Source organism: Dipodomys spectabilis, unplaced genomic scaffold (assembly GCF_019054845.1).
Source record: "Dipodomys spectabilis isolate Male_0828 unplaced genomic scaffold, ASM1905484v1 ptg000526l, whole genome shotgun sequence".
In the NCBI taxonomy this organism is placed as follows: domain Eukaryota; kingdom Metazoa; phylum Chordata; class Mammalia; order Rodentia; family Heteromyidae; genus Dipodomys; species Dipodomys spectabilis.
Genome location: NW_024871203.1, coordinates 1,721,600 through 1,746,750, shown reverse-complemented (window position 1 = coordinate 1,746,750; position 25,151 = coordinate 1,721,600). Strand labels below are relative to the sequence as shown.

General features: G+C 40.2%; 1 protein-coding gene across 1 annotated transcript; it reads left to right on the top strand.

The window, feature by feature from the left end:
- The first annotated feature begins 6,606 nt into the window (after window positions 1-6,606).
- Eif2s3 (eukaryotic translation initiation factor 2 subunit gamma) lies at window positions 6,607-23,864 on the top strand. Its single transcript, XM_042670164.1, has 12 exons — window positions 6,607-6,729; window positions 7,251-7,314; window positions 9,378-9,505; window positions 9,601-9,722; window positions 10,830-10,924; window positions 12,452-12,610; window positions 13,666-13,800; window positions 15,029-15,123; window positions 15,813-15,957; window positions 18,764-18,933; window positions 21,873-22,045; window positions 23,603-23,864. Exons 1-12 carry the CDS (start codon window positions 6,661-6,663, stop codon window positions 23,664-23,666), a joined length of 1,419 nt encoding a protein of 472 aa, XP_042526098.1. The 5' UTR covers window positions 6,607-6,660; the 3' UTR covers window positions 23,667-23,864.
- The last annotated feature ends 1,287 nt before the right edge of the window (window positions 23,865-25,151 follow it).

The window sequence follows — 25,151 nt, the reverse complement described above, 5'->3', positions numbered from 1 at the left end:
AACATAACCATTTTAACAATAATGTTGCTTGAAAACGCATATGATGTGCCTTTGAAAATGATGTATTTTATTTTCTTTCCCATTTTTTGTGCTGGTGCTGGGGCTTCAACTCAGGTTCTCACGCTCTTTAGCCTTTTCAGGCAAGGCTAGTGCTCAACCACTTGGGCCACAGCCTCCTTCTAGCTTTTTTGCTGGTTAATTGGAGACAAGTCTCACAAAATTTTCTTCCCCAGGTTGGCTTTGAACCATGACCCTCAGACCTTAGCCTCCTGAGTAGCTAGGATTAGTAAATGAAATATTTTCAGGAAATAATTTTTTTTTAAAAAATAAGCATTTTGTGCTCCTTATGAACCAATATAAAATAACACTATGCTTCAAATACCTCAAAATTTGAGTCATATATTTGCAAGATTTCAAGGGGCTGAGTATAAATGGAGCAAGGACTAGGCCCCAGGGCCCACCAAGGTAGGGATTCCTTTGGGAATTTCAAGGAGGCTGAGAAGTAGCCAGTGAGATAAGAAGCAGACAAAGAGTGTGCTGTGAACAACAGTAGTTGCTATGCAGCATCCACTATCAGGGAAAAATGGAATGAATGTGATCATTTTAGCCGAATGTATTTACTTTGAAAAACACTCTAGACAATGCTCACTTGTAAGCAAAAATGTGAGAAAAAACAGCTCCTTAAAAAATACATGAAAAGCATCTTACAAATATTTTCTTAAAGGCAAGGTTTTCTTAAAGGTAGGTTTCATCTGGTGAGTTTTAGTGAAGCTTTTTAAGTAAAAAAGGAGAAAAGCTGATGTTAGGTTTACACTTTTGTGCACAAATAAATGAATTGCAATAAAATGTTTAAAGAAAAGAATGGCCCTTCAAAAGCTAATGATTGCTGGCATGGGTAGCTTATAACTGTAATTCTAGCTACTCAGGAGGCCGAAATCTGAAGATCACAGTTCAAAACCAGCCTGGGCAGGAACACCCGTGACACTTTTATCTCCAATTAACCACCAGAAATCTGGAAGTCGTGTTGTGGCTCAAGAGGTAGCTGAAGCTTAGGGACAGCACCCAGGCTCAGAGTTTAAGACCCAGGACCAACAAAAAAGTTAATCATCTTCAAACTCTTAAAGAAGTAATGCAAAGTAAAGCTTTATTTTTGTTTATTTTGGGGCCAGTCCCCTGGGGCTTGAATTCAGGGTCTGGAGTCTGTCACTGAGTTTCTTGTGCTCAAGGCTGGTGCTCTAATCACTCTAACACTTGAATCACAGCCCTGTTTCTGGCTTTTGGGTGATTAATTGGAGATCAGAGTCTCATGGACTTTCCTGTCCAGTCTGGCTTCAAACCACTGTCCTCAGAACTAAGCCTCCTAAATAGCTAGGATTACAGGCATAAGCCACCAGCATCTGGTGCAAGGCTATACTTCAGAAGCAGACACAAGTCATCTGTTCATGAGCACTCATCTCAGATGTGGAAGCAAACACACACACACACACACACACACACACATCTTTTTCAAGTGTGTGAAACCTGAGGTTTGAACTCAGGGCTTGGGGTGAGTTTCTTTTGCTTAAGGCTAATTCTTTGCCATTTGAGCCACACTTCCCCCACATATATCTTAAGTCTGAGTGTTGGAGCTGAAGTGAGTCATAAGCAGAAGACGTTGTATGAAGAAAGAGGTGCAAAGGCCTGCAGGCATTGCTGGTGCCCTCAGCACTTTAGAGTTTGGAGACTGGTTAAGAATGGAGAATTGTCTTAATGTGGGCTCTGGGGTTATTTATTTGCTCTAAAACTAAAGAGTCTCCCCTTTTATTAGCATACATTAATTGTACAAAGTAGTTTCATTGTGATATTTCCACAGATGTGTACAATGTACTTTAATCTTGAGAAAGAGTCTATGTACATTTATTGGCTTGGAATTCATAATCCTAATGCCTCTACCTCCAAGTACTGGAATTAGATTGAACCATCATGCCTAAGTTCTCAAAAATAGAGATTGAGCCAGGCACTGGTGGCTCACACCTGTAATCCTAGCTACTCAGGAGGCTGAGATCTGAGGATCGAGGTTCAAAGCCAGCCCGGGCAGGAAAATCCATGAGACTCTTATCTCCAATTACCCACCAGAAAACCGGAAGTGGCGCTGTGGCTCAAGTGATAGAGTGCTAACTTTGACCTGAAGAACTGAGAGTCAGTGCCCAGGCCCTGAATTCAAGCCCTAGGCCTGGTGCAAAAAAATATAAAAAAATCAGTCTCCTGAGTAGCCAGAATTGCACTAGTGCTGGGCTTATAAATTCTATTTTTTATTACAAGTACCAGGACTTGAACTCAGGGGCTCTCCAGGTCTCTAGCTGTTTTTCCTGCGCATCATGTTTGCTCTGCTACTGGAACCAGGCCCCCCAGTCCAGCTTTTTTTTTTATTGTACTGCTACTGCAGGTTAGTCACTTACCTTTTTTGCTTAAGGATAGTGCTCTACCACTTGAGCTACAGCTCTACTTCCAGCTTTCTGGTGGTTAATTGGAGTCTCGTGGACTAAATGGAAGAGCTAGAAATAAAAACCTTTGAGAAGAAATCAGTGGTAAATCTTTGCATTCTTGGAGTAGGCAAAGTGTTCTGACATAAGACAGTAAAGCATGATTCATAAAGCAGAGAATTCATAAAATGAATTTATCAAAATTAAAAACTTTTGATGTTCAAACAGACCCATGATAAAATGAAAAGATGAACTATGGGCTGTCAGAGAAGATCTGCAAATGATGTCAGGTGCCAGTGGCCCACTCCTGTGATCCTTACTACTCAGGAGGCTGAGATCTGAGGATCATGGTTTGAAGCCAGCTCGGACAGGAAAGTCTGTGCGACTCATCCCCAATAAACTACTCAGAAAAAGCCAAAAGTGGTTCTGTGGCTCAAGTGATAGAGCACTAACCTTGAGCACAAAGAGGCTCAGGGACAGCACCCAGGCCCTGGGTTCAAGCCCCAGGACCAAAAAAAGAAATTATTTGCAAATAGTATCTGATAAAGTACCTTTCAAATTTTTTGTTATTATAAAGGTGATGTACAGAGTAGTTAGTTCTTGTACCCAAAATACATGAGAACTCTTGTAAGTCCATAAAAAGTAAACAAGAGCTAAGGGTATAGCTCAGTGGTTGACTGTGCTCACCATAGGAGAGATTCTGCTTTCAACTCCTAGCACCAGAAAAAAAAATAAATATTAAATGGTTTTAAAAGTTTGATTTTGTTGCTGGGCACTGGTGGCTCATGCCTGTAATCCTAGCTACTCAGGAGGCTGAGATCTGAGGATCACAGTTCAAAGCCAGCCCAGGCAGGAAAGTCCATGAAACTCTTATCTCCAATAAACCACCAGAAAACTGGAAGTGGCCCTGTAGCTCAGGTGACAGGGTGCTAGCCTTGAGCTGAAGAGCTGAGGGACAGCGCTCAGGCCCAGAGTTCAAGCCTCATGACAGACTAAATAAATAAATAAAAGTTTGATTGTGTGTGTGTATGTGTGTGTGTGTGTGTGTGTGTGTGTGTGTACTGGTGTTGGGGCTTGAACTCAGGCTCTATAGCCCTTGGGTTTTTTTTTTTTCAGTGCTGGAGCTCTACCACTTGAGACATACCTCCACTTCCTAAAAGGTCTGAATAGATACTTACCAAAGGAAAGATATAAATGGTAATTAGTTAGTCCATGAAAATATTCTAGGGCTGAAGGGTTAAGTAGTGTTTGCTTAATATACACAAAGCTCTGGGCTCATACCTAGAACCATTAAAAAAAAAAAAGATGATCAACACCATTGATCATTAGGAAAATGCCTTAAAAACACACCTACTAACATGGCTATAATAAGACAGTCAAATGCCAGTAGCTCAAGCCTGTAATCCTAACTACTGAGAAAACTGAGGTCTAGAGGATTTTGGTTTGAGGCCAGCCATTGAAGAAAGTCCTGAAGACTCTTATCTCAAAGATAATCAACAAAAGGGCGGGCTGGAGGCTTGGCTCAAGTGGTAGAGTGTCAGCTGAGCAAGTACAAGTTCCTGAGTTCAATTCTTAGTACCAAAAATGAACACTAGTGGCTCATGCCTAGTACTCAGGAGGCTGAGATCTTTCAATCATCAAAGCCAGCTCACGCAGAAAAGTCTGTAAGATTTTTATCTTGAAGTAACCAGCAAAAAGCTGGAAGTGGAGATATGGTTCAAGTGGTAGAGTGCCATCCTTGAAGGAAAACACCAAGTAACCATGCAGGGTCCTGAGTTCAAGTCCCCAGTATTGGCACACCAAAACATAATAGTATATTCATATTTGGTTCTGAATCTTAACTCTGCTACTTACTAATTGTAGGATCTTTGTTATTTAGATCTTTCTAGGACTCAATTTCCTCACTTGAAAGATTTGCCTTTGGATTGTTGTGAGGATCAAATAAACCTAAAATATCTTTAGTTGGGGGCAATATATACACATTTATTTGAAACAGGTTCTCACTAGGTTTCCCACTTCGGCCGGGCAATGAAATCCTAGAATAAGTGATTCTCCTGCCTCAGTCTCCTGAGTACTAAGATTATAGGCATGCATCAGCCCACCAGGCTCGATGGGTTTTTTTCATTTCTTTTTTGGAAACAGGGTCTTCTTAGGTAGCCCAGACTAGTCTTGAACTCCTGATGCTCCTTCCTCTGTCTCTCAAATTGTTGGAATTACAAGCCTGTGCACCAAGCCTGGGACCATGGGTTTTAATTGTCTGTTCAGAAGATAAAGCCGCCAAATAAACATCTCCACCCAAGACCATTATGCAGTAGTTTTATCATTACTTAACCAATGAATATACTTACTGAAATGTAACTTATTTTAGGTAAATTGCTATCACTGTGTGTATGTTTTTGTGCCTGTGTGTCTTCCAGCTTTTTGGCGGTTAAATGGAGATAAGAGTCTCAGTGGACTTTCCAGCTTAGGCTGGCTTTGAACCTCAATCCTCAGATCTCAGCCTCTTTAGAGGCTAGAATTATAAGGCAGGAGCCACTGGAGCCTTGACATTTGTAATATAAAACATATGCTTATTTTAAATCTACTTAGGTATTCATTTATCTGCACTCAGACAACTAAATTCTTATTTACCTCTCCTTACATTTTTTTTCTGGTTAGAAATAAATAGCTGGTGGCCCAAGCCTGTAATCCCTGAATTTGGGGGCCTGAAGCAGTAGGGTCAAATTAAGAGGACAGCCTAAGCCAGGAAAAGAAAAAGGAAACAAACAGCTGTTTGGAATTTAAAATTGTATAGACATGCAAGGAGAAAAAAAATAAAATTTGCTTTTTCCCCTGGGAATTCTGGGGATTATACACAGGGGTTCTATACCTTGAATTATTTATTTATTTATTTATTTTTGCTGGTACTGGGGCTTGAACGAGGGACCTTGTGCTGTGGATTGGCTTTTTCTTTTGCTCAAGGGTGGCGTTCCTACCACTTAAGGCACACGTCCACTTCTGGCTTTAAATAAATTTCTTTTTGGTAGTTAATTGGAGATAAGAATGTTAAGGGCTGCCAGGCTGGCTTCAAAATCCTTTTTTAAAAAAAATTTTTTGTTTTGTCTTTGGAGCCCAGGTCTCAGTAGGTAACCCACCTCTTTCCATTGCATCCGGCGAAAATCACTTTTTGAGGATATTTTTAATTAGCTTACATTCGTCATACAGAGCACCATTTTATTGTTACCATTCCACATTTACAATTTTTTTTTTAAAAATCCTCTTTTTTAAAACACGACTTGCAAAACAGCTTCACAAAAAACCTTAAAAAATACACTCCCAAACCATTAAAATGCAGATTAGTACTAGTCTCTTAATTTAAAAAAAAATTAAAAAAGTAGTCCTTGCCACTTTAAAAAGCAAGCTAACTTTAGCCGCTCTCACGACACCTACCTTCCAACCTACGCTAACGTCGCACGTCGCTCGGCACGCAGTCTCTAGCGTCATCACGGACTTACTCTTTGGCACTAGAAACCACTCCCTGGGAACAAGGGAGGGATTTTGCTTTTCCCAAGGCCTGCGCCGCTACGCTTTTTTACCAAATCCACACCAGAGGGCGCTCTCCCTAACGCCCGCCGGACACCGCGCGGCTACAAGAGCCGGGCCAGCTCGGTATGCGGACTCCTCTCGACCTGCAGCCCCATCCCCGACGGGAGACGACGCCGAGACGATCCTGACTTATTAAATAATAGGAATGTGTAAAATCTATTTTAACAAGGGACATTTCGTCCTTCTGATCTCCCAGCCTGGTTAAGACTCACAGGCTCAGGGACACTTTCAATGAACCATACAGGAAACGGAAATGACTTAACACTTGCCAGCGCGCCAGTCGCACGGTATTACCCGCCTCGCTGGGGGGGGGGGGTCCTTCTCTGGGGCTGCCCTCAGCATGGCCTGCACAAATATCTAACATGTCTGCAGCGAATAAATCCCAAAAGTGTGTATCCGCTCTTGCTTTAAAAAAAATAATAGCCCGATCGTAGGCCCTCTGCAAATTCAAACAGGAATAAACCCGGTCCATGAAGCGCTTCTGTCCCTAGAATGCCTGTTTCTCGACCCATGGCCTAGTCGACTTTCCCCGCCTCCACTTCCACGCCCTGGCCAAGGGGCCTACGTACTGTCAAGGCGGCACCCACAGCAACTTCCTTCCTCTCTGGGCAAGATGGCGGGTGGCGAGGCCGGAGTGACTCTGGGGCAGCCGCACCTTTCTCGCCAGGATCTCGCCACCTTGGTGAGGTTTGGCTTTGAGGGGATGCTGAGTGAGCTGGGGAGGGAGGATGGACTCTCGTCCCAGGAAGGCCTTGGGACGAAGCAGTAACAGGGCCGTCGGCAGCGTGCAATAGCGTGGGGCACCCCAAAGCCAGGCGCCCGAAGCAGCGCTTACACAGCGGCTGCGCCTGGTCCAGTCCGCGAGCTGGGCGTGAGCATGTGCGATGGTGGGACCTTAAAGCTCCTGAGGGATTCGCCGCAGTCCTGGTTGGTTATTAAAAGTTCCAACCTTCGAAGGTGTGACGATGGAGTCTCTATACTTTATAGACTTGCTAAGGCTCCAGACACCCCGTTAGTGAGTAGAGGTGTCTTGTGTAACGAAGAAGGGCTTATCGAGGTTCCCAGCCATTAGAACCATTTTTATTGACACAGGAAAAGCGCCGAGAAGTAGATGGCAGTTTAACAGTTCGTAACAAAGGTAGTCGGGAAAACTTGTAATTTTTCTCTTGCAAGATGTTTTAAATGCCCTTTTTTTCATTGCAGGATGTTACAAAATTAACACCACTTTCACATGAAGTTATCAGCAGACAAGCCACAATTAATATAGGTAAGATAAGAGTACCACAGACCTGACTTACGTGTAATTTTCAATCTATCTTTTTATGTAACTGCCTGAGCAAGTGTTGAAGGTTATCAGTGATACTGTGTGCCTGTAGTCTGAGCTGCTAGGGAGACTGAGGTAGGAGGATTAAGCTTGATTAAAGTTCTAGACCAGCCTAATCATTAGTGAGTTTGTCTCCAAAAGCAAAAAAAAGATAGCTAGTGAGCTCTTGTGAGCAAACTATCTGCTATATTTGGGGTGGAAAGACAAGTATCACCTATGTCCAATTTACAGACTACATGAGAAAAAAAATATATATGTAAAGTTTAATAGCATGCAGCAGTGTGTAATAATCTGTAGCAGAAGTTTAAGGAAGAGGTGAAAATGCAGCTCTTCTTGCTATACTGGGTTTCAAGGGCAGCGTTTATGAAAGTTTTATTTGAGATATAACCTATGATTAAGGAGGTGTGTGTTTTTGTCTTAATTGGTACCAGAACTTTTGACAAGTTGTGTTAATTGCTGAGTTTCCTACAGACATTCCAGAGACCAAAGGGAACTTTAGATTTGTCAAGTTAAAGTAACTGTTGGTAAATTTTGGACATTTTGAGAGTTTGTACAAACAGAACAAACTAGTTAAAAGTAAGACTCTAAGCATATGAGAAACGTATAAGTCATGTGGTGTCATTTAAAGTCAGCATTACTGTAATCAAATTTAGGTTTTCTTTCCATGAAGTCTTTTTTTTTATGTCTGTCAGGGATTATTACCTATTTATTTCACTCTAGATATACTAAAATGTTTCTTAGCATGTACAATTGTTAGTATTTTTTATTCAATTTAAATGTGGGAAGTCAGAAATGGAGCTGTGGCTCAACTGGCAGTGTTGCTAGCCCTGAGCAAAGAAAGCTCAGAGATAGCACCCAGACCCTGAGTTCAAGCCCCAGGACCAGCACTTTACCAATAAGTTAAATGGGGGCAATCTTGTGATTAAAATAAACAAGTCAGCAGTCACAGGTGACTCATGCCAGTAATCCTAATCCTATCTCCTCAGGAGGCTGAGAGTTGCAGTTCAAAGTCAGCTCAGGCAGAAAAATTCATGGAGTGTCACCTCCAAAAATAACCAGCAAAAAGTAGTACTGAAGGCATTGCTCAAGTGGTAGCACATCAGCTAAGCAAGCAAGTGGAGTGAGCCAGGACCCTGAGTACAAACCCCAGTACCACGAAAAGCAAAAAATACCACTAAGTACCAAGAAAAATAGCTTTTCATATGCTGAGATGGTTGTTTTTTGTGTGTTTTGTTTTGTTTTTGGGTCCAGTCATGGGGCCTGAACTCTGGGCCTGGGCGCTGTCCCTCAGCTCTTCAGCTCAAGGCTAGTGCTCTACCACTTGAGCCATAGCACCACTTCTGGCTTTTTTATTTTCTGCTTATGTGGTGCTGAGGAATCGAACCCAGGGCCTCATGCATGCAAGGCAAACGCTCTACCACTGAGCTACCTTCCCAGCCCTGTGTTTTGTTTTGTTTTGATAGAAACAGATAGTAGTAGTACTGGGGATTGAAACCAGGGCATGATACATGCTAGGTGAGTGCTCTATCACTGAGCTTCATGCTCAGCCCTTTAAAATAAACTTCTATTTTAAGGTAGCGTCTCCTGTTGTCCAGGCTTGTCTCAAAATTGTGATCCTTCTGTTTTGGTCTCCTAGATAGCTGGTATTGGAGGCATGTGCCATCACACTTGATGAATGTGGTTTTTAAATAACATTATCACATAGTAAGTGCTTCAAGAGGGCATTGTGGAACATGCCTAAAGCCTAGCACTCTGGAGACTGAGACAGGAGTATCTCAAGGTCAAAACTGGCCGCAAAGGAAGGAATTGAGGGAAAAATGAAAGAAGGAAGGAAAATCCAGTCCTATAATAGAACAAGTTTTTAGTAAGCAATAATGTGGAAGTCTTTGCTGGTTTTAAATTGATACTTAAGTGAGATACGGTTTTTTTCTATTCTTTACACTATTTGTAAACTATTTGATGCAATTAAATACACATGAGTTAATTTTTTGGTACTTTTTTTATAGGTACAATTGGTCATGTAGCTCATGGGAAGTCCACAGTTGTAAAAGCCATTTCTGGTGTTCACACAGTCAGGTTCAAAAATGAACTAGAAAGAAACATTACAATCAAGCTTGGATATGCTAATGCTAAGGTGAGCTGTCTCCTGTGCAACTTGTAGCTATGTAACTTAGGTTGTGCAGATAACAAATCTAAGCCTTCTTTTTCTCTTCTTATTGAAACTTTTAGATTTATAAACTTGATGACCCAAGTTGTCCTCGGCCAGAATGTTACAAGTCATGTGGAAGTGGTACACCTGATGAGTTTCCTACAGACATTCCAGGGACTAAAGGGAACTTCAAATTAGTCAGGTGATTGGGGGGGGGGGGCTAAAAATAATTTATACTTTATTGTCCTGGCTTTGTACTACTCAAGATATTGAGCATTAATCTTGATTGCAAAATAGTTTTCCTGTTTGGATTTTATTGCCTGAAATTATAATCAAGAAGTCATTTCTTTTAAAATTAAAATACTTATAAGAGGGCTGGGAAGGTGGCTCAGTGGTAGAGTGCTTGCCTTGCATGCATGAGGTCATGGGTTCGATTCCTCAGCCCCCACATAAGCAGAAAAAAAACGGAAGTAGTGCTGTAGCTCAAATGGTAGAACAGTAGTGTTGAGCTGAAGAGCTGAGGGACAGTGCCCAGGCCCAGAGTTCAGGCCCCACAACCAACAACAACAAAAAAAATCAGGCGGCTGACATCTGAGGTTCAGTTTGAATCTAGCCTGGGCAGAAAAGTAGAGACTGTTGTCTCTAATTACTAAGTAATTCTGCCAGGAGCTGGTGGCTCATGCCTGTAATCCTAGCTAATCAGGAGGTTGAGGTCTGAGGCTTGAGATTCAAAGCCAGCCTGGCCCAGAAAGTCTGTGAGACTCTTACCTCCAAGTAACTACCAGAGAACTGGAAATAGAGCCGTGGCTCAAGTGGTAGAGTGCTAGCCTTGAACTGAAGAGCTGAGGGACAGCGCCCAGGCCCAGAGTTCAAGCCCCATGACTGACAAAAAAAAAAAGTCTTAAGTACCATAGCTTTATGAAAATAATGTCCTCACATTTCAAATATACAATTCCAGGTACATTTCAAGGTAGTTGAGGTATTTACTATAAATTGTCTCAAATGACTTCTCATTCTGTTAATTTAGTTTCTTTATATATCATTAGATTGTAGCTTTCAAAAATTCTGAGCATATACTCTACCATTCTGTACCATATGTATTCATAGATTGGATTGTGGGCTTTCTTTTCAGATTTTTATATATAGCTACTTGCATTTGCTTTGTAATCTGTAGTGATTTGATTTTCAACTATCTAATAATAATCATCCTTTTAAAGTCTATAAACACTTGAGTTGTATGACCATTTTCAGAAGTAATTTCCTATCTAATTTAAGAAATTAAAGTTGATTGTTATTTCTCCGTTGTTAGACATGTCTCCTTTGTTGACTGTCCAGGCCATGATATTTTGATGGCCACTATGCTGAACGGTGCAGCAGTGATGGATGCAGCTCTTCTGTTAATAGGTAAAAGCATCAAAATGGTTTTGAAAAATCAGTGTGGAACAAGTGCAAGTGGAGTTTATAAAGGGGAACTAAAGCCTTTTGAGGTTTTATCCATTACCTTAGGGTACAGGAATAAGAACTAAATTGCCATCTAGGATGACATTTCTTCTTGTAAGCTACCACACACAAAACACTGGAGCTGATAGTTTCCGAGAATTCCTAGGACAGTATCCAAAGAACAAAGTTAGTACTACATTTTCTTCATCTAAGGCACATGAGGTGTTTACTTTTGTGTGAAAATAAATGCATATGTGTTGTCAGGGTTTTTCCCCTCTGCGGTCTGCTTATAGTTGTACAATTGTTTGATTTAGATGCAAATCTCATTCTTAATAATGGCTGAAGATATAATTCTTTTGAGCTTACTAGAAGCCTGGGCACTGGTGGCTCACACCTTTAATCTTAGCTACTCCGGAAGCTAAGATCTAAAGATCAAGGTTCTAATCCAACCAAGGCAGAGACTCCATTGATAAAATTAGCAGTAAATGGCCAGAGTGAGCCTCACGCCTGTAATCCTAACTACTCAGGAGGCTGAGTTCTGAGGATTGTGGTTTGAAGCCAGCCAAGGGCAGACTCCGTGAGACTCTTTATCTCCAATAAACTACTCAAAAAAGCTGGAAGTGTCACTGTAGTTCAAGTGGTAGAGTGCCCACCTTGAGCAAAAGAAGCTCAGGGACAGGGCTCAGGCCCAGAGTTCAAGTTGGAGAATCGATGACCAAAAAAAAAAGGCCAGAGTGGAAGCATGATTTAAGTGGTAGAGCAGCAGCCATGCCAGCTGGAGGCCCCTGAGTTCAAACTGGCGCCAATGTGTGTGTGCGCGTGTGCGCGCGCACACAGACAAGAATTCAAGGAGATGTAGGATATATCAGCATCACACCTGGAGAAGGGATGATTGTTAATGTGCTACTTGTTTCTTTGTAACACATTGTTAGCTTCTCAGTTTGGGTTCTTCCATTCAAAAGGGGTATCCTCTGCCCCTCAGGAGCTTGACTGGGCCAGAATATCTCTAAGACTAGACAGAACCAAGGGGCTATCCCTTATGCCTGAAGAAAAGCTCAAGGCAGACAAAGCCAAAATTCCTTCCTTGGCTGCAATTTTCTTGCTTAGGACGTGGAGTGGGAGGTGGTAGTGGTTGGAGGAACAGAATGGAACAGGGCTAAAAGATAGAAATTTGGCAATGATATGCAGGACTTTTGCCTTAGTAGGGCTACTGAAGTTTCCTTTACCAGATGGTAAAGGAAAAAGGTAGTACCTTTTTTTGGTGATGGTGAAAATTAAGATATATAGATACCATAAAACCTACATTTAAGCTATTTACAATATTGGATTCAGTGGCATTAAGTGTGTTTGTAGTTTTGTGCAGTGTAAGCATCACCACTAATAAGTTCTAGTTCCTAGCAATCAATAATCTGCTTTTTGTCTTTGTGAATTTGCATGGCCTGGATATTTCTAACTGTTCTTACACATCTTTTAAATTTTTTTGTCAACTAGCTGGTAATGAATCTTGCCCTCAGCCACAGACTTCGGAACATCTGGCAGCCATAGAAATCATGAAGCTGAAGCATATTTTGATCTTACAGAATAAAATTGATTTGGTGAAAGAAAGTCAGGCTAAAGAACAGTATGAACAGATTCTTGCATTTGTACAAGGTAAAACGCCATAATAACCAATCACTAATATCTACCCTGAAACACTTCAAGAGGTATTTGTTCCAGATATATAGTATTCTATCCAAAGCAAAGTAAACTGGGATGTCTGAAGCCTTACTTCTCTACCAACTACTTGTAAGCAGCCTGCTACAACTAGTGAGATGTGTTTCTGGATTTTATACATTGAAACATATTTTCCTCCTTTTGTAGTACTAAGGAATGAACTTGACTTTGTACTTGTCAGGCAAGCGCTTCAGTTCAACTTACCAATAAGATTAAAAATCCTCAGGGTGGAGCATAGCTCAGTTGTACAGTGCTTGCCTAGCACGTATGGAGTCCTGAGTTCAATCCTCAGCACAAACCACCTACCTTGGAAAGGAAAAGCAAAAAACCTCAGTGATAGTAAAATGAGCTGAAAAAAATTTTTTTAATCTTGATAATGTCACTTCTATTATTTTTCATTTTAGAAAGACAAGATCATATTGTTGACTTATGATTCTCTTCGCTTTGTTTTGCTTCTTAGAAAGGTTAAGTTCCTCTGAACCCAGTTCTCTCATGTGGTAGAGAATAAGTCATTTTGATTAAAATCTAATTATGTTTGGTCTATTTCTTTGACTATCCTGTGTGACATGTAATTAATAAGGAACAAATATTATGTGTGCTAGCAGTCTTTGATGAGCAAAGAGTCTATAATTTTATCTTGGACATTTATTAGGAGCTTAATTACATGTTAGAAATCTTTTTAACTAGTAAAGCGCTTGTTCCCAAGAATGTTAGTGTTTTATATCTTTAATCAAGTTTATTGTTTTTGCTACATTAAGTATGCCAATATAATTTGAACGTTTTTTCCCCTTAAAAGGAATAAAATTCATTTTCTGGAGTTAAAACAGAGGTGGAGAGTTGTCTTCATTCTAAATAGAAAAATCACTTTGTACTTTTTGCTGGCATTTGTGTGGGATGTTAGGCCTCCTCTTTTTTTTGTAATTTTAATTTTATGTAATGTAGAACAAGTTGTACAAATCTGAATTCTGATGTCTCTGAATTTTGTCATGTAGGCACTGTGGCAGAAGGCGCTCCTATTATTCCCATTTCTGCTCAGCTGAAATACAATATTGAAGTTGTCTGTGAGTACATAGTAAAGAAAATACCAGTACCCCCAAGAGACTTTACTTCAGAACCCCGACTTATTGGTAAGTGATTGAAGTTGATGTTTTGCTAGTCTTTTCTACATTGGTGATTCTCCTTTAAGGGTATTTATTAGTATCTTTTTCTGTAGAAGTGATAAATGGATAAGTTTTTCAGACTTGATTCACTCTGAGATTGTATTGCTAGACGAGAGACAAGTCTTGAATGAAGTGGAAACCTAATCATTGTGTGCTCATTTACTTTACACCTGTGTGAGCAATATGTTATAATAGTGTTCTGTATGGAATTATAACATTTTAGGATGTTGAAAGATTTCCATGTAAATGATGTCACTGTACTGTCTAGGAAGGCTCAGCACTGCATTTTTGTTTTTCTTTTGAGTCTTGGAAATTGAATCCTGGGCCCCCTACTTTTTGTCACTTGAACCATACAGTCCTTGTGTTTATGTTTTTATTTTAGAACAGTACCTTCGCCAGTGGGCCACTGGTACACTCCTACCCTCCTATATTTATTTGTTGTTGTTGTTTTGTGCTCGTCTTGAACTCAGGGCCTGGATGCTTTCCTTGAACTTTTGTGCTCAAGGCTAGCACTCTACCATTTGAACCACAGCTCACTTCTGGCTTTGTAGGGGTGTTTAATTAGAAGGAAGACTATCATGGATTTTCCTGCCTGGGCTGGCTTTGAGCCATTATCTTCAGATCTCAGCCTCCTGAGTAGCTAGGATTATAAGTGTGAGCCACCAGCACTTGCCATGAATAATAATAACAATATAATTATTATTATGCCAGTCCTAAGGCTTGACTCAAGGCCTGTACATTGTCCTGAGCTGCTTTTGCACTCTACCACTTGAGCCACGGTGCCTCTTAAGGCTTTTTCTGTGTATGTGGTACTGAGGAATCGAACCCAGGACTTAATCCATGCTAGGCAAGCAATCTACCACTAAGCCACATTCCCGTCCCCATGAATTATTTTTATTTTTATAACTGCATTTTTTTCCCCTTAACAGTATATTATATACTAAGGTCATTCTTCCAGGTGATTCTATTTTTTAACACCTACATGACAGTGTGGATAATCCACAGTGTAGCAATGCCATAATATGCCATCTGTTAATGAACTTACTTATAAGTTGTTTCCATTTTTCCCCGTTATATTTATGTAAGACTATAATGAATATTACAGTAATACTCGATTATTTTAAAAAGTCAACTCAGAAAAGAATATTTCTTAAGTTAAAATTAACAGAAGTGGTTTTGTTTTATTTTCTTTTAGTTATTAGATCATTTGATGTCAACAAGCCTGGCTGTGAAGTTGATGATCTTAAGGGAGGTGTTGCTGGTGGTAGTATTCTAAAAGGAGTATTAAAGGTAAGTTGAGTTTCTGTCAGGATTTTGGTTTTAGTTTTGTTCTTGTTTTGATTGGGAGTTGGGTTGGAGCACTATGGATAGTCTAATAAGGATTTTTTCACTGTCTGGTATTCAATATAGATTTATTTGCTTTTATGCCTTTGGAATGTCTACCCTTTAAATCTCATAGAATATGTAGGCTTGTCTACCTGGTAAGGTAGTTAGCAAATATTGAGTGACTCTCATTTCAAGGTTTGTTTTTTAAACAATTGATTTCTTATTATTTAATATAGTGATCTTTTTACTTTTTTTTTAAATTGTTAATAAGTTTTTTTATTGTGAAAATACCGTACAGAGGGGTTACAATTACATGAGACTTTTTTTTAAATCAGTCCTGGGGCTTGAGCTCAAGGCCTGGGTACTGTCCCTGAGCTTCTTTTGCTCAAGGCTAACTAACACTCTACCACTTGAGCCAAGCACCACTTCGGACTTTTTCTGTTTATATGGTACTGAGGAATCGAACCCAGGGCTTCATGCACGCTAGGCAAGCACTCTGCCACTTACCACTAAGATAGATTCCCAGCTATCTTTTTTTTAATAGAGGAAGGAGTACTTTTTCAGTTTTGTGGTCCTCCTGGTGGAATTCTTCATAGGTAAAAGATAATTGGGTTGTTTTATAGTAATTCTCATTACCAATTATTTGTTTACAGGTGGGCCAGGAGATAGAAGTGAGACCTGGTATTGTTTCCAAAGATAGTGAAGGAAAACTCATGTGTAAACCCATCTTTTCCAAAATTGTATCACTTTTTGCAGAACATAATGATCTTCAGTATGCCGCCCCAGGGGGTCTTATAGGTAAGGATTTCCTTCTTAACGATTTTAGTTTAAAGATATTTGTGGTACTTTCTTTTTTTTTTTTTTTTTTTTTTTGGGTCCGGTCGTGGGGCCTGAACTCTGGGCCTGGGTGCTGTCCCTCAGCTCTTCAGCTCAAGGCTAGCACTCTACCACTTGAGCCACAGCGCCACTTCCGGCTTTTTTCTTTTTGCTTATGTGGTGCTGGGGAATCGAACCCAGGGCCTCATGCATGCAAGGCAAGCCTCTACCACTGAGCCACCTTTCCAGCCCACATCCAAGGCTTTTTTCAGATTTTGAATTCATATTTATTGATTAAATGGAATAGGAGGACATTTGGATTTTAAGCTGTTGATTGTAATTTCTAAGTTAGTTTCATGTGTTTGGGAAAACATTTTTTTTTTTTTGGTCGGTTGTGGGGCTTGAATTCTGGGCCGGGCACTGTCCCTGAGCTCTTCAGCTCAAGGTCAGGCTCTAACATTTGAGCCACAGCACCACTTCCCGTTTTCTGGTGGCTAATAAGAGATAAGAGTCTTATGGACTTCAGGACTTTGCTGCCTGGGCTGGCTTTGAACCTTGAACCTCAGATCTCAGCCTCTTGAGTAGCTAGGATTATAGGCGTGAGCCACCAGCTGAAAAATCATTTATAAACATAAAGAATAGATTTTGGTTAAGAATTCCTGTTTTTTCCCTGGTCCTGAGGCTTGACCTCAGGTCTGGGTGCTGTTCCTGAGCCTCTTTTTTTGGGTCCGGGTCGTGGGGCCTGAACTCTGGGCCCGGGCACTGCCCCTCAGCTCTTCAGCTCAAGGCTAGCGCTCTACCACTTGCCACAGTGCCACTTCCAGCTTTCTTTTTTTCTTTTTGCTTATGTGGTGCTGAGGAATTGAACCCAGGGCCTCATGCATGCAAGGCAAGCGCTCTACCACTGAGCCACCTTCCCAGCCCCATCGTGGGCCTCTTTGTGCTCAAGGCTAGCCCCAGTGCTACTTCCAGCTTTTTCTGAGTAGTTTATTGGAGATGAGTCTCATGGACTTTCCTGTCGTGGCTGTCTTCGATCTGTGATCCACAGATCTCAGTCTCCTGAGTAGCTATGATTATAGGCATGAGCCGCCTGGGTGCAGCTAGAACCTCCTTTTTAGTAATAACAAAATAAGTTTTATGGCCTAAAATTTAAAATATAACACACACATATACACATACACATACATACTAGTTTTCTTGTTTTGAGACAGAGTCTCGCTAATGCTTAGACTAGCCTTCAACTACACAGCTCAAGCTGTCTTCCCACATCAGTTACCCAAGTAGTTTGTTTTTTTTTTTTGGTCTGAGACTGGTAGTCAACTTGGTATCTGATACTTTATCTCATTATTAGCTAATTGGCTAGCACCCTACCAAATGAGCCATGCCTCCAATCCATTGAATTATTCTAATTTTATTTTTGAATTAGTGCATATGAGTTAAATGAGGAAGTTTTGTTTTGATAATTCCATAAATTTGTACTTGGAACAAGTTGACTTCTCCTTTATATACTCATAGTGTCTTTTCCCCACTTTTGATGGGTTTCATTATGTGTGTGTGTAAGTAAGTAAAATGTACTTTGGTCCTCTTTGACTTTCAGTATCCTTTCCTTTCCCCCTCCTGCTGATTTCCCCCAGATAGTTTATCTTTTTCATTCATATCCCATGATGATTATCATCATTTTAACGTTTTTTCTTTTTAAGTCTATAGGTTTTAGGCTAGAGAATAGGAACTTTCTCTTTCTTCCTTCGCCTCAACTCTCTTCCTTTCCCCTTTTACTCCCTCCCTTCCTTCCTTTTTTGGTTTTTTTATTTTTTGACATGGGGGGATCTAACATTATAGGCTTTTGGCTAGATATTTAATTTTTCCTTTCTGTGCTATAAGAAAGATTTGTTATAAACAAATTTATCGTCATATATACAGTGGGAGGGAGGCTAATACTAGGGCTTGAACTTAGGACCTTATACTCTTACTCAGATTTCTTGCTCAAAGCATTTTTGCTCAGAACTCAGTCTCCTGAAATTATAGGCATGGGCCACTGGCACCCAATTTATCTTTTTATTTGAAAGGAAATTCTGGAAATACTTAGAGTTTAACTTCAGACTTAACATCAGAAAATAGACTTCCAACATCAGAAAATAGACTTCCGTTAAAAACCTCCCTATAATCCTTACTGAGCCCTTAATCTTGTTCCATCTGTATGTTTTCTTTCCCAACCACTCAAGGCACAGCTAATATATTTTAAAAGTAGATCCAGACTTTAAGCTTGGTTGCCTGCCTACCTATCCTCCCTCCATCCTTCCTCTCCCTTCTCTTTCTTTAGAGAGGCCCTTGACGTGTACCACGGGATACAGGTAGCACCCTTGAGCAGCCTTAAGTATTAGATCCTTCCCACCAGAGGTCTAGGATTATAGGCACATCCACATTGAGCTAATCTAAAAGTAAATAGCATGCAAATATTGTACATGCTACACACAGTGAATTTTATATCTTTTCGCCCTTCATTAGAGATATTTAGACTCATTTTGAATTATTATTACTGATATTTGCTTTTGTTTAGAATATAAATCAAGAGAATCTTTATATTCTCAGTTGTCTTAGGAACCTATGAATTTACAATTTTGTTTCTCCAGATTAAACAAGTTATGTCTATATATCTACAGAAGTAGGTATTAAAGTGTATAGGAAGATTCATACTGTGCTTACTTGACTAGACTTTTGAAGAAATAATTATCTTTATAAGTGTTTTAGAAAATAAAAGTTGGGTTGTGTACATTTTCTTTTTCATTAGGAGTTGGAACAAAGATCGATCCCACTTTGTGCCGAGCTGACAGAATGGTGGGGCAGGTTCTTGGTGCAGTTGGGGCTTTACCTGAGATATTCACAGAATTGGAAATATCCTATTTCCTACTTAGACGGCTCCTAGGTGTCCGTACTGAAGGAGATAAGAAAGCAGCAAAAGTAAGTGTTTTTTATAATCCTGTTTCAGAAAAAGTAACAGACAGTTATGTGAATCCAGTTTTGAGTTCTATTCTGTGCCCAACATGGAATTAAAATAAATCAGTTTGATTTTTTTCTTTGCCAGTCCTGGGGCTTAAACTCAGGGCCTGGGCACCGTCTCTGAGCTTCTTTTGCTCAAGGCTAGCACTCCACAACTTTAGCCACAATGCCACTTCCAGCATTTCTCATTTTATGTTGTACTGAAGAATCGAACCCAGGGCTTCATGCATGCTAGGCAAGCACTCTACCAGTAAATTACATTCCCAGCTCCTTTTTTAAAATTAATCTTTTACTAATACTATGTTGGCAGAGATGGGGAAATAGTTGACACTTAATGTTGATATTTTAAATTTTTTTAGGTGTGCCTAAACCCTGCCCTGGTACTTTTCTCTAGGGCATTTAAAAAGAATAGCATAATAATTATGAGATTCAGTTCAGAGTGAAATTGTGTTACTTTGAAAACTATATACATTTAGATAGCCAGGTGCCAGTGGCTCATGCTTGTAATACTACCTACTCAGAAGGCTGAGATCTGAGGATCACAGTTTGAAGCCAACTCTGGCAGGCAAACCCATGAGACTCTCATCTCCAAACCACCAAAAAGCCTGAAGTGGAGCTGTGGCTCAAATGGTAGCTCCTTTGAGCAAAAAATTTGGGGGACAGCACCAGGCCCTGAGCTCAAGCCCAGGATGAATACAAACACACACACACACACACACACACACACACAATACTATATACTAGATAGAGTTCAAAAATAAATTAGGAGACACAAGTTATAAAAGAATTATAGAATTATCTCTTTGTTAAAACATTGAACCTTTTGAGTCTCTTGGTTAAAAACTCATGTAGTATAAGTGAAATAACATGAAAAAGTAGTTTTCATGAGAAATAACCAAAGAAATAATGTTGACTCTTTTCCACACACATATCAAACAATTTGTCGTGCTTTTTTTTTTTTCTTTTGTTGGTCATGGGGCTTGAACTTGGGGCCTGGGCACTGTCCCTGAGCTCTTTTGCTCAAAGCTAGTGCTTTACCACTTTGAACCACTGCTTTACTTGTGATTTTCTGGGTGCTAATTGGAAATAAGAGTCTCACTTACTTTGCTGCCAGAACTGGCTCTGAACTGCAATCCTAGGATCTTAGCCTCCATAGTAGCTAGCATGAGCTACTGGCAACTGGCTTGTCATGTGTTTTAGAATTCTTTATTTTTTCCTTTGATCATGGGGTTTGAACTCTGGGCCTGAGCGCTGTCCCTCAGCTCTTCAGCTCAAGGCTAACACTACCATTTGAGCCACAGTGCTATTTCTGGCTTTTTCTGCTTTTGTGGTACTGAGGAATAGAACCTAGAGCCTCGTACATGTGAGGCAGACACTCTACCACTGAGCCACCTTCCCAACCCCTAGAATTCTTTTTATACCAACTTGACTGTTTTTGTCTCATCTGACTTACCAAATAATGAAACCATTAAAACAGTGACCTGATTTGAGGCATTTGGCTAATAATTTACTTACTGTTCCTTGTACAGATGGGACCAGCCAATTAAATAGAGGCTCAGAGAGTTCTAGTAACTGGTTTAGGTACAAGAATAGAATTGGACCTCCAGAATCACCTTACTGACCCTCATAAAGCCATTTTCCTATTTTCCTACCCATACATACACAAAGGAAATTTTGTACCTTATTTCTACTGTAGGCTGAAGATCTATGTTAAAAATCTAAAATCTAAATGCTTTACAATCCAAAGGTTTTTTTTTTTAACTGACATGATGCTACCACTGAAAAATTCTATACTTGACCTCATGATGAGTCATAGTCAAATGCAACTGCACTAAATGTGGAAAATTGTAAAATTGCTTCAGGTTATTGCAATAAGGTGTACATAAAACATAAGTCAACCAGGCTCGGGTCGCTCATGCTTATAATCCTAGTTACTCAGAAGGCTGAGATTTGAGGATTATGGTTGGAAGTCAGCCTGAACAGGAAAGTTGTAAGACTTCTCTTCAATAAGCTACTTTAAAAAAGCCAGAAAGGAGAGTTGGGAAGGAGGGAGGAAGTAGGAGAAAATGAAGGAAGGGGGTAACACTGTTCAAAAGGAAATGTACTCATTACCTTATCTAAGTGTACATTATCTTTACATTAATTTTCTTTAAAAAGCTGTAAATGAAGCTGTGACTCCAGTGGTAGAATACTAACCTTGAGCAAACAAGCTCGGGGTCAGCACTCAGGCCACACACACACACACATTGTACGAGTCTGGGCGTAGTTGCTCACTATTGTAATATCAAGAGGCAGGAGGTTTAGCAGTTCCAGGCCAACCTATGCTGCATAGCAAGACTATTCATAAAGCAAAACTTAAGTGACTTCAGTGTTTATCTCCCAAGACACCACATACGTATACATAAGTATTATAAAATCCTGAGATACTTGGAATGTTTACATTTCTAAGCATTCCCAATAAAGAATACTCAACTAGTGTTTAACTTGAAGCTTTTTTTTTTGTTTTGGTGGGTTGTGAGGCTTGAACTCAGGGCCTGGGCGCTGACCCTAAGTTCTTCAGCTTAAGGCGAGTGCTATACCACTTGAGCGCCACTTCCAGTTTTCTGGTAGTTTATTGGAGATAAGAGTCTCATGGACTTTCCTGCCTGGGCTGGGCTGGCTTGAACCATGATCCTCAGATCTCAGCCTCTTGAGTAGCTAGGATTACAGGTGTGAGCCACTGGCGCCCAGCTAACTTAAATTTTTTTTTAAGAGTGGTTTCATGCAGTGGTTACTTAATTTATTTCTTCAAGGCAGGTTTTGTATGAAGTCACTGGGCCCCAAATCAAAATTCTGTTTGCTACTTTTAAACTGTAAATGGTCTTGATTTTGGGGTGTTTTTGCCCAATTTCTCTCCCTAGGTACAAAAGCTGTCGAAGAATGAAGTGCTTATGGTCAACATAGGATCCCTGTCGACAGGAGGGAGAGTTAGTGCTGTCAAGGCTGATCTGGGTAAAATCGTTTTGACTAATCCTGTGTGCACAGAAGTAGGAGAAAAAATTGCCCTTAGTCGAAGAGTTGAGAAACACTGGCGGTAAGTTGATTAGCCTTTGCCACTGTTTAGTAAAGTCAGTTTCCTTAAGTTCTTGGTATACATTCAGGTGTACATACTCTTGCTTGAACACAAGAGTCTGTATTGTTTTTACTATCTGGATCTTATTGAAAACTACATTTAAGCAGCCTTGATTTATAGTCCCAAGTACTGCAGTTGGCTTCTCACAATCTATGAAAAAACTCATTAATTGTCTTAGTGGTTTATGCCTGTAATCCTAGGTACTCAAAAGGCTAAGAGCCAAAGGATCTTAGTTTGAAGCCAGCCCAGACAGAAAAGTTTGTGAGATTTTGTCAAAATAATGAGCCAGGTGTGGCTTCAGTGGTATACCTGTTTGTGAGCATGTACGCCAAGCAAGTACAAGGCCCTGAGTTCAAACTATGATTAGCATTCATGCTCATTGCTGTAGGGTGATATTGCTTCTAGTTCCCTATAAATGACTAAAACTACGAAATACATATATTTGGGTCCTCACTCATGTTTCCTGTTAGTTACGAGTCTTCCCATTCCTTTCTATTCCTTGTAACATTGTATCTATACCACTGTCATTTCATACTTAATATATGGTGCAAAAGGCTTCTAGTTTGCCTCATCCTTTGTCACAGAAGAACTTAGTCACTATGAAAGTGTTTTAGGAATGTTTTGAATGAGCTCTTCCGTAATCAGCTGATAGGTGCAGCTGATACATGATGTGTTCCTCTAGTTCTTTTTCCTTTAACAGCTGAGGTCATGCTAATGCATTGCAATCTGTTGAGGTGTTGTGAGTAAGAGGAATGCATTTCTCAGGGAAGAAATGATAGAGAATGAGCTTTAAACAAAACTTAGTTGAAGTGGTTTGTGTTTGGGGCATAGTTCTTAGGTTGACTAGCAAGACTTTAGTGGATCTGAGGGGTAGGTATATTTTGTTAGAATGAAGGCACGTATGTTCGTGGTAAGAATTACTGTGAGCTTTCTCTCTGGAGGAGCAGACTTAGGGAACGTTTGAACTTAGAAGATGGGCAATAGCCAGGCGCTGGTGGCTCACACCTGTAATCCTAGCTACTCAGGAGGCTGAAATCTGAGGCAGGAAGTTTATTGGAGACTCTTATCTCTAATAAACCCATCAGAAAACCGGAAGTGGCACTGTGGCTCAAGAGGCACTAGCCTTGAGCTGAAAAGCTGAGGGACAGTGCCCAGACCCAGAGTTCAAGTCCCATGATAGATGGGGGGAAAAAGGGCAAGGCCTAGCTCTTTAGGAGGCTGAGATCTGAGGATCACAATTTGAAACTGTCTTCACAGACAAGTCTGTGAACCTCTTACCTCTGATTAACCACCAAAAAGCCAGAATTGGAGCTGTGGCTCAAGTAATAGAGCACTAGCCTTAAGCCAAAAAAATGCTCAGGGACAGTTTCTAGACCCTTAGTTCAAATCCCAAGATTGTACAGGCAAAAACTAAAACAAATACATGGGCAGGTAAAAACCAATTACATCACGTGATTATATGTTGATACGAATGAACTAGATGTGAAACTCATGATGTCTTTTATTTTCATTCTGCAGTTTAATTGGTTGGGGTCAGATAAGAAGAGGAGTGACAATCAAGCCAACTGTGGATGATGACTGAAGAATCCCAGCTAACTAAGTCATTTGAACAGAGTTGAAATTTGTCTTAACAATGTAGGGTATATTTTCAAAGCAATACTAGGGAATTAATTTCACAGCTCATTACCTTTGTAGGTAACTGTAAGATTTTTCTCATCATTTGGCATCAAAAATTTAATCTCTAGTACTAACAATATGGGGTATACAACAAATGTCAAAATCTCCTATTGCTGGATTGAAACTACATTTTAGCAGAACATTCCCAAGTATCTAGATCAATGCAGGTTTAAAAAAATTTTGCCACCAGCCTTCATTGTAGCTCATATACCAATGAACTTGTCTGAGCTAAACAATTTTTCTTTCTTTTTCATGCTTCTTGAGTAGCTCCAGGCTGAAGGACTGTTGTACCAGTAAAAGCTGGAAGATAAATTCTCAAAGACCAGCTTCCCTTTGGCCCATTACTTTATATTGTTTTTTCTTTGAAATTTTAAGTGAAAAGAAAATGAGTAGGGTCGATTGAAATTGACCATTAGAGTCTGAGTACCGGACTCCATAGACAAACGTTCTCCCTTAACTCTTTTCCTGGAACGAAATGGAGGAAATCAGAGCCAGAAGTTCTTAACTTCTTCCATTGCCATGAGGTTATTCCTTCCTTGCTTACCTGTAATCTGACAGTCTTCCTCTGTTGGCAAATAGTATATGCAGAGGTGAGGAACAGCAGGCCATACAAAACCCTTGAAATCATGAATTCATTTGGTAGGGGATGGGACACGTACATGAGCTTTTTGTATGCTTTGTGATGGCTGCCGGAGGCCCTGTACCTGAATTGATCATTTTGTATGGCCCTCAATGATAGAAATATCCAAATGCCCTTGGCAGTAAAAACTTCTCCCACCTCTGTATTAAGTGATACTAGATAACTAGTAAAGAGCCTTTTAGGCTGTATTTTCTGTTTTGTTTTGGGGAGCTGGGAATTGAGCTCAGGGCCCCCCTGTGCTATGCATATACGCTACCACTGAGCTACCCCTTGGCCTGTTTTTCTTAGCTGTTTCATTGATCATGTTATGACATAGATTCTAATAGTATTTTTGGGGCCTAGCAAGAGGTAGAAATTATTTGAAAACAAATAATGAGTCTGATTTTTTTAACCTATCCTCTATGTCCCTCCCTCTACTTTTCCTGGGCTGTTCTTTTTTATACTTTTTATTTATGTCTTTGCTTTATGAAATGATTTTGTGTTTAAAGCTCAAGGGCAGCACCCAAACCCAGAGTTCAAGCCCTAGTACCAGAACCAAAAAAATAAAACATTTTGTGGGAGGTCTGATTCCCATCTTTAGTTGACAGAATTGCTGAGGAAGGTTTTAAAAAAAAATCCCAAGGATTGAGAATGTGGCTTAGTGGTAGAGTGCTTGTCTAGCATGCTCTAAGCCCTGGGTTTGATTCCTCAGTACCACATAAACAGAAAAGGCCAGGCGTGGCACTGTGGCTCAAGTGGTAGAGTGCTAGC

Excerpts from the sequence above, each read along its gene's own strand:
- Eif2s3 (XM_042670164.1), top strand. The coding sequence starts at position 6,661 with ATGGCGGGTGGCGAGGCCGGAGTGACTCTGGGGCAGCCGCACCTTTCT. Across the intron at positions 9,723-10,829 it reads GGGAACTTCAAATTAGTCAG|ACATGTCTCCTTTGTTGACT; the intron begins GTGATTGGGGGG and ends CTCCGTTGTTAG. Across the intron at positions 12,611-13,665 it reads GATTCTTGCATTTGTACAAG|GCACTGTGGCAGAAGGCGCT; the intron begins GTAAAACGCCAT and ends TTTGTCATGTAG.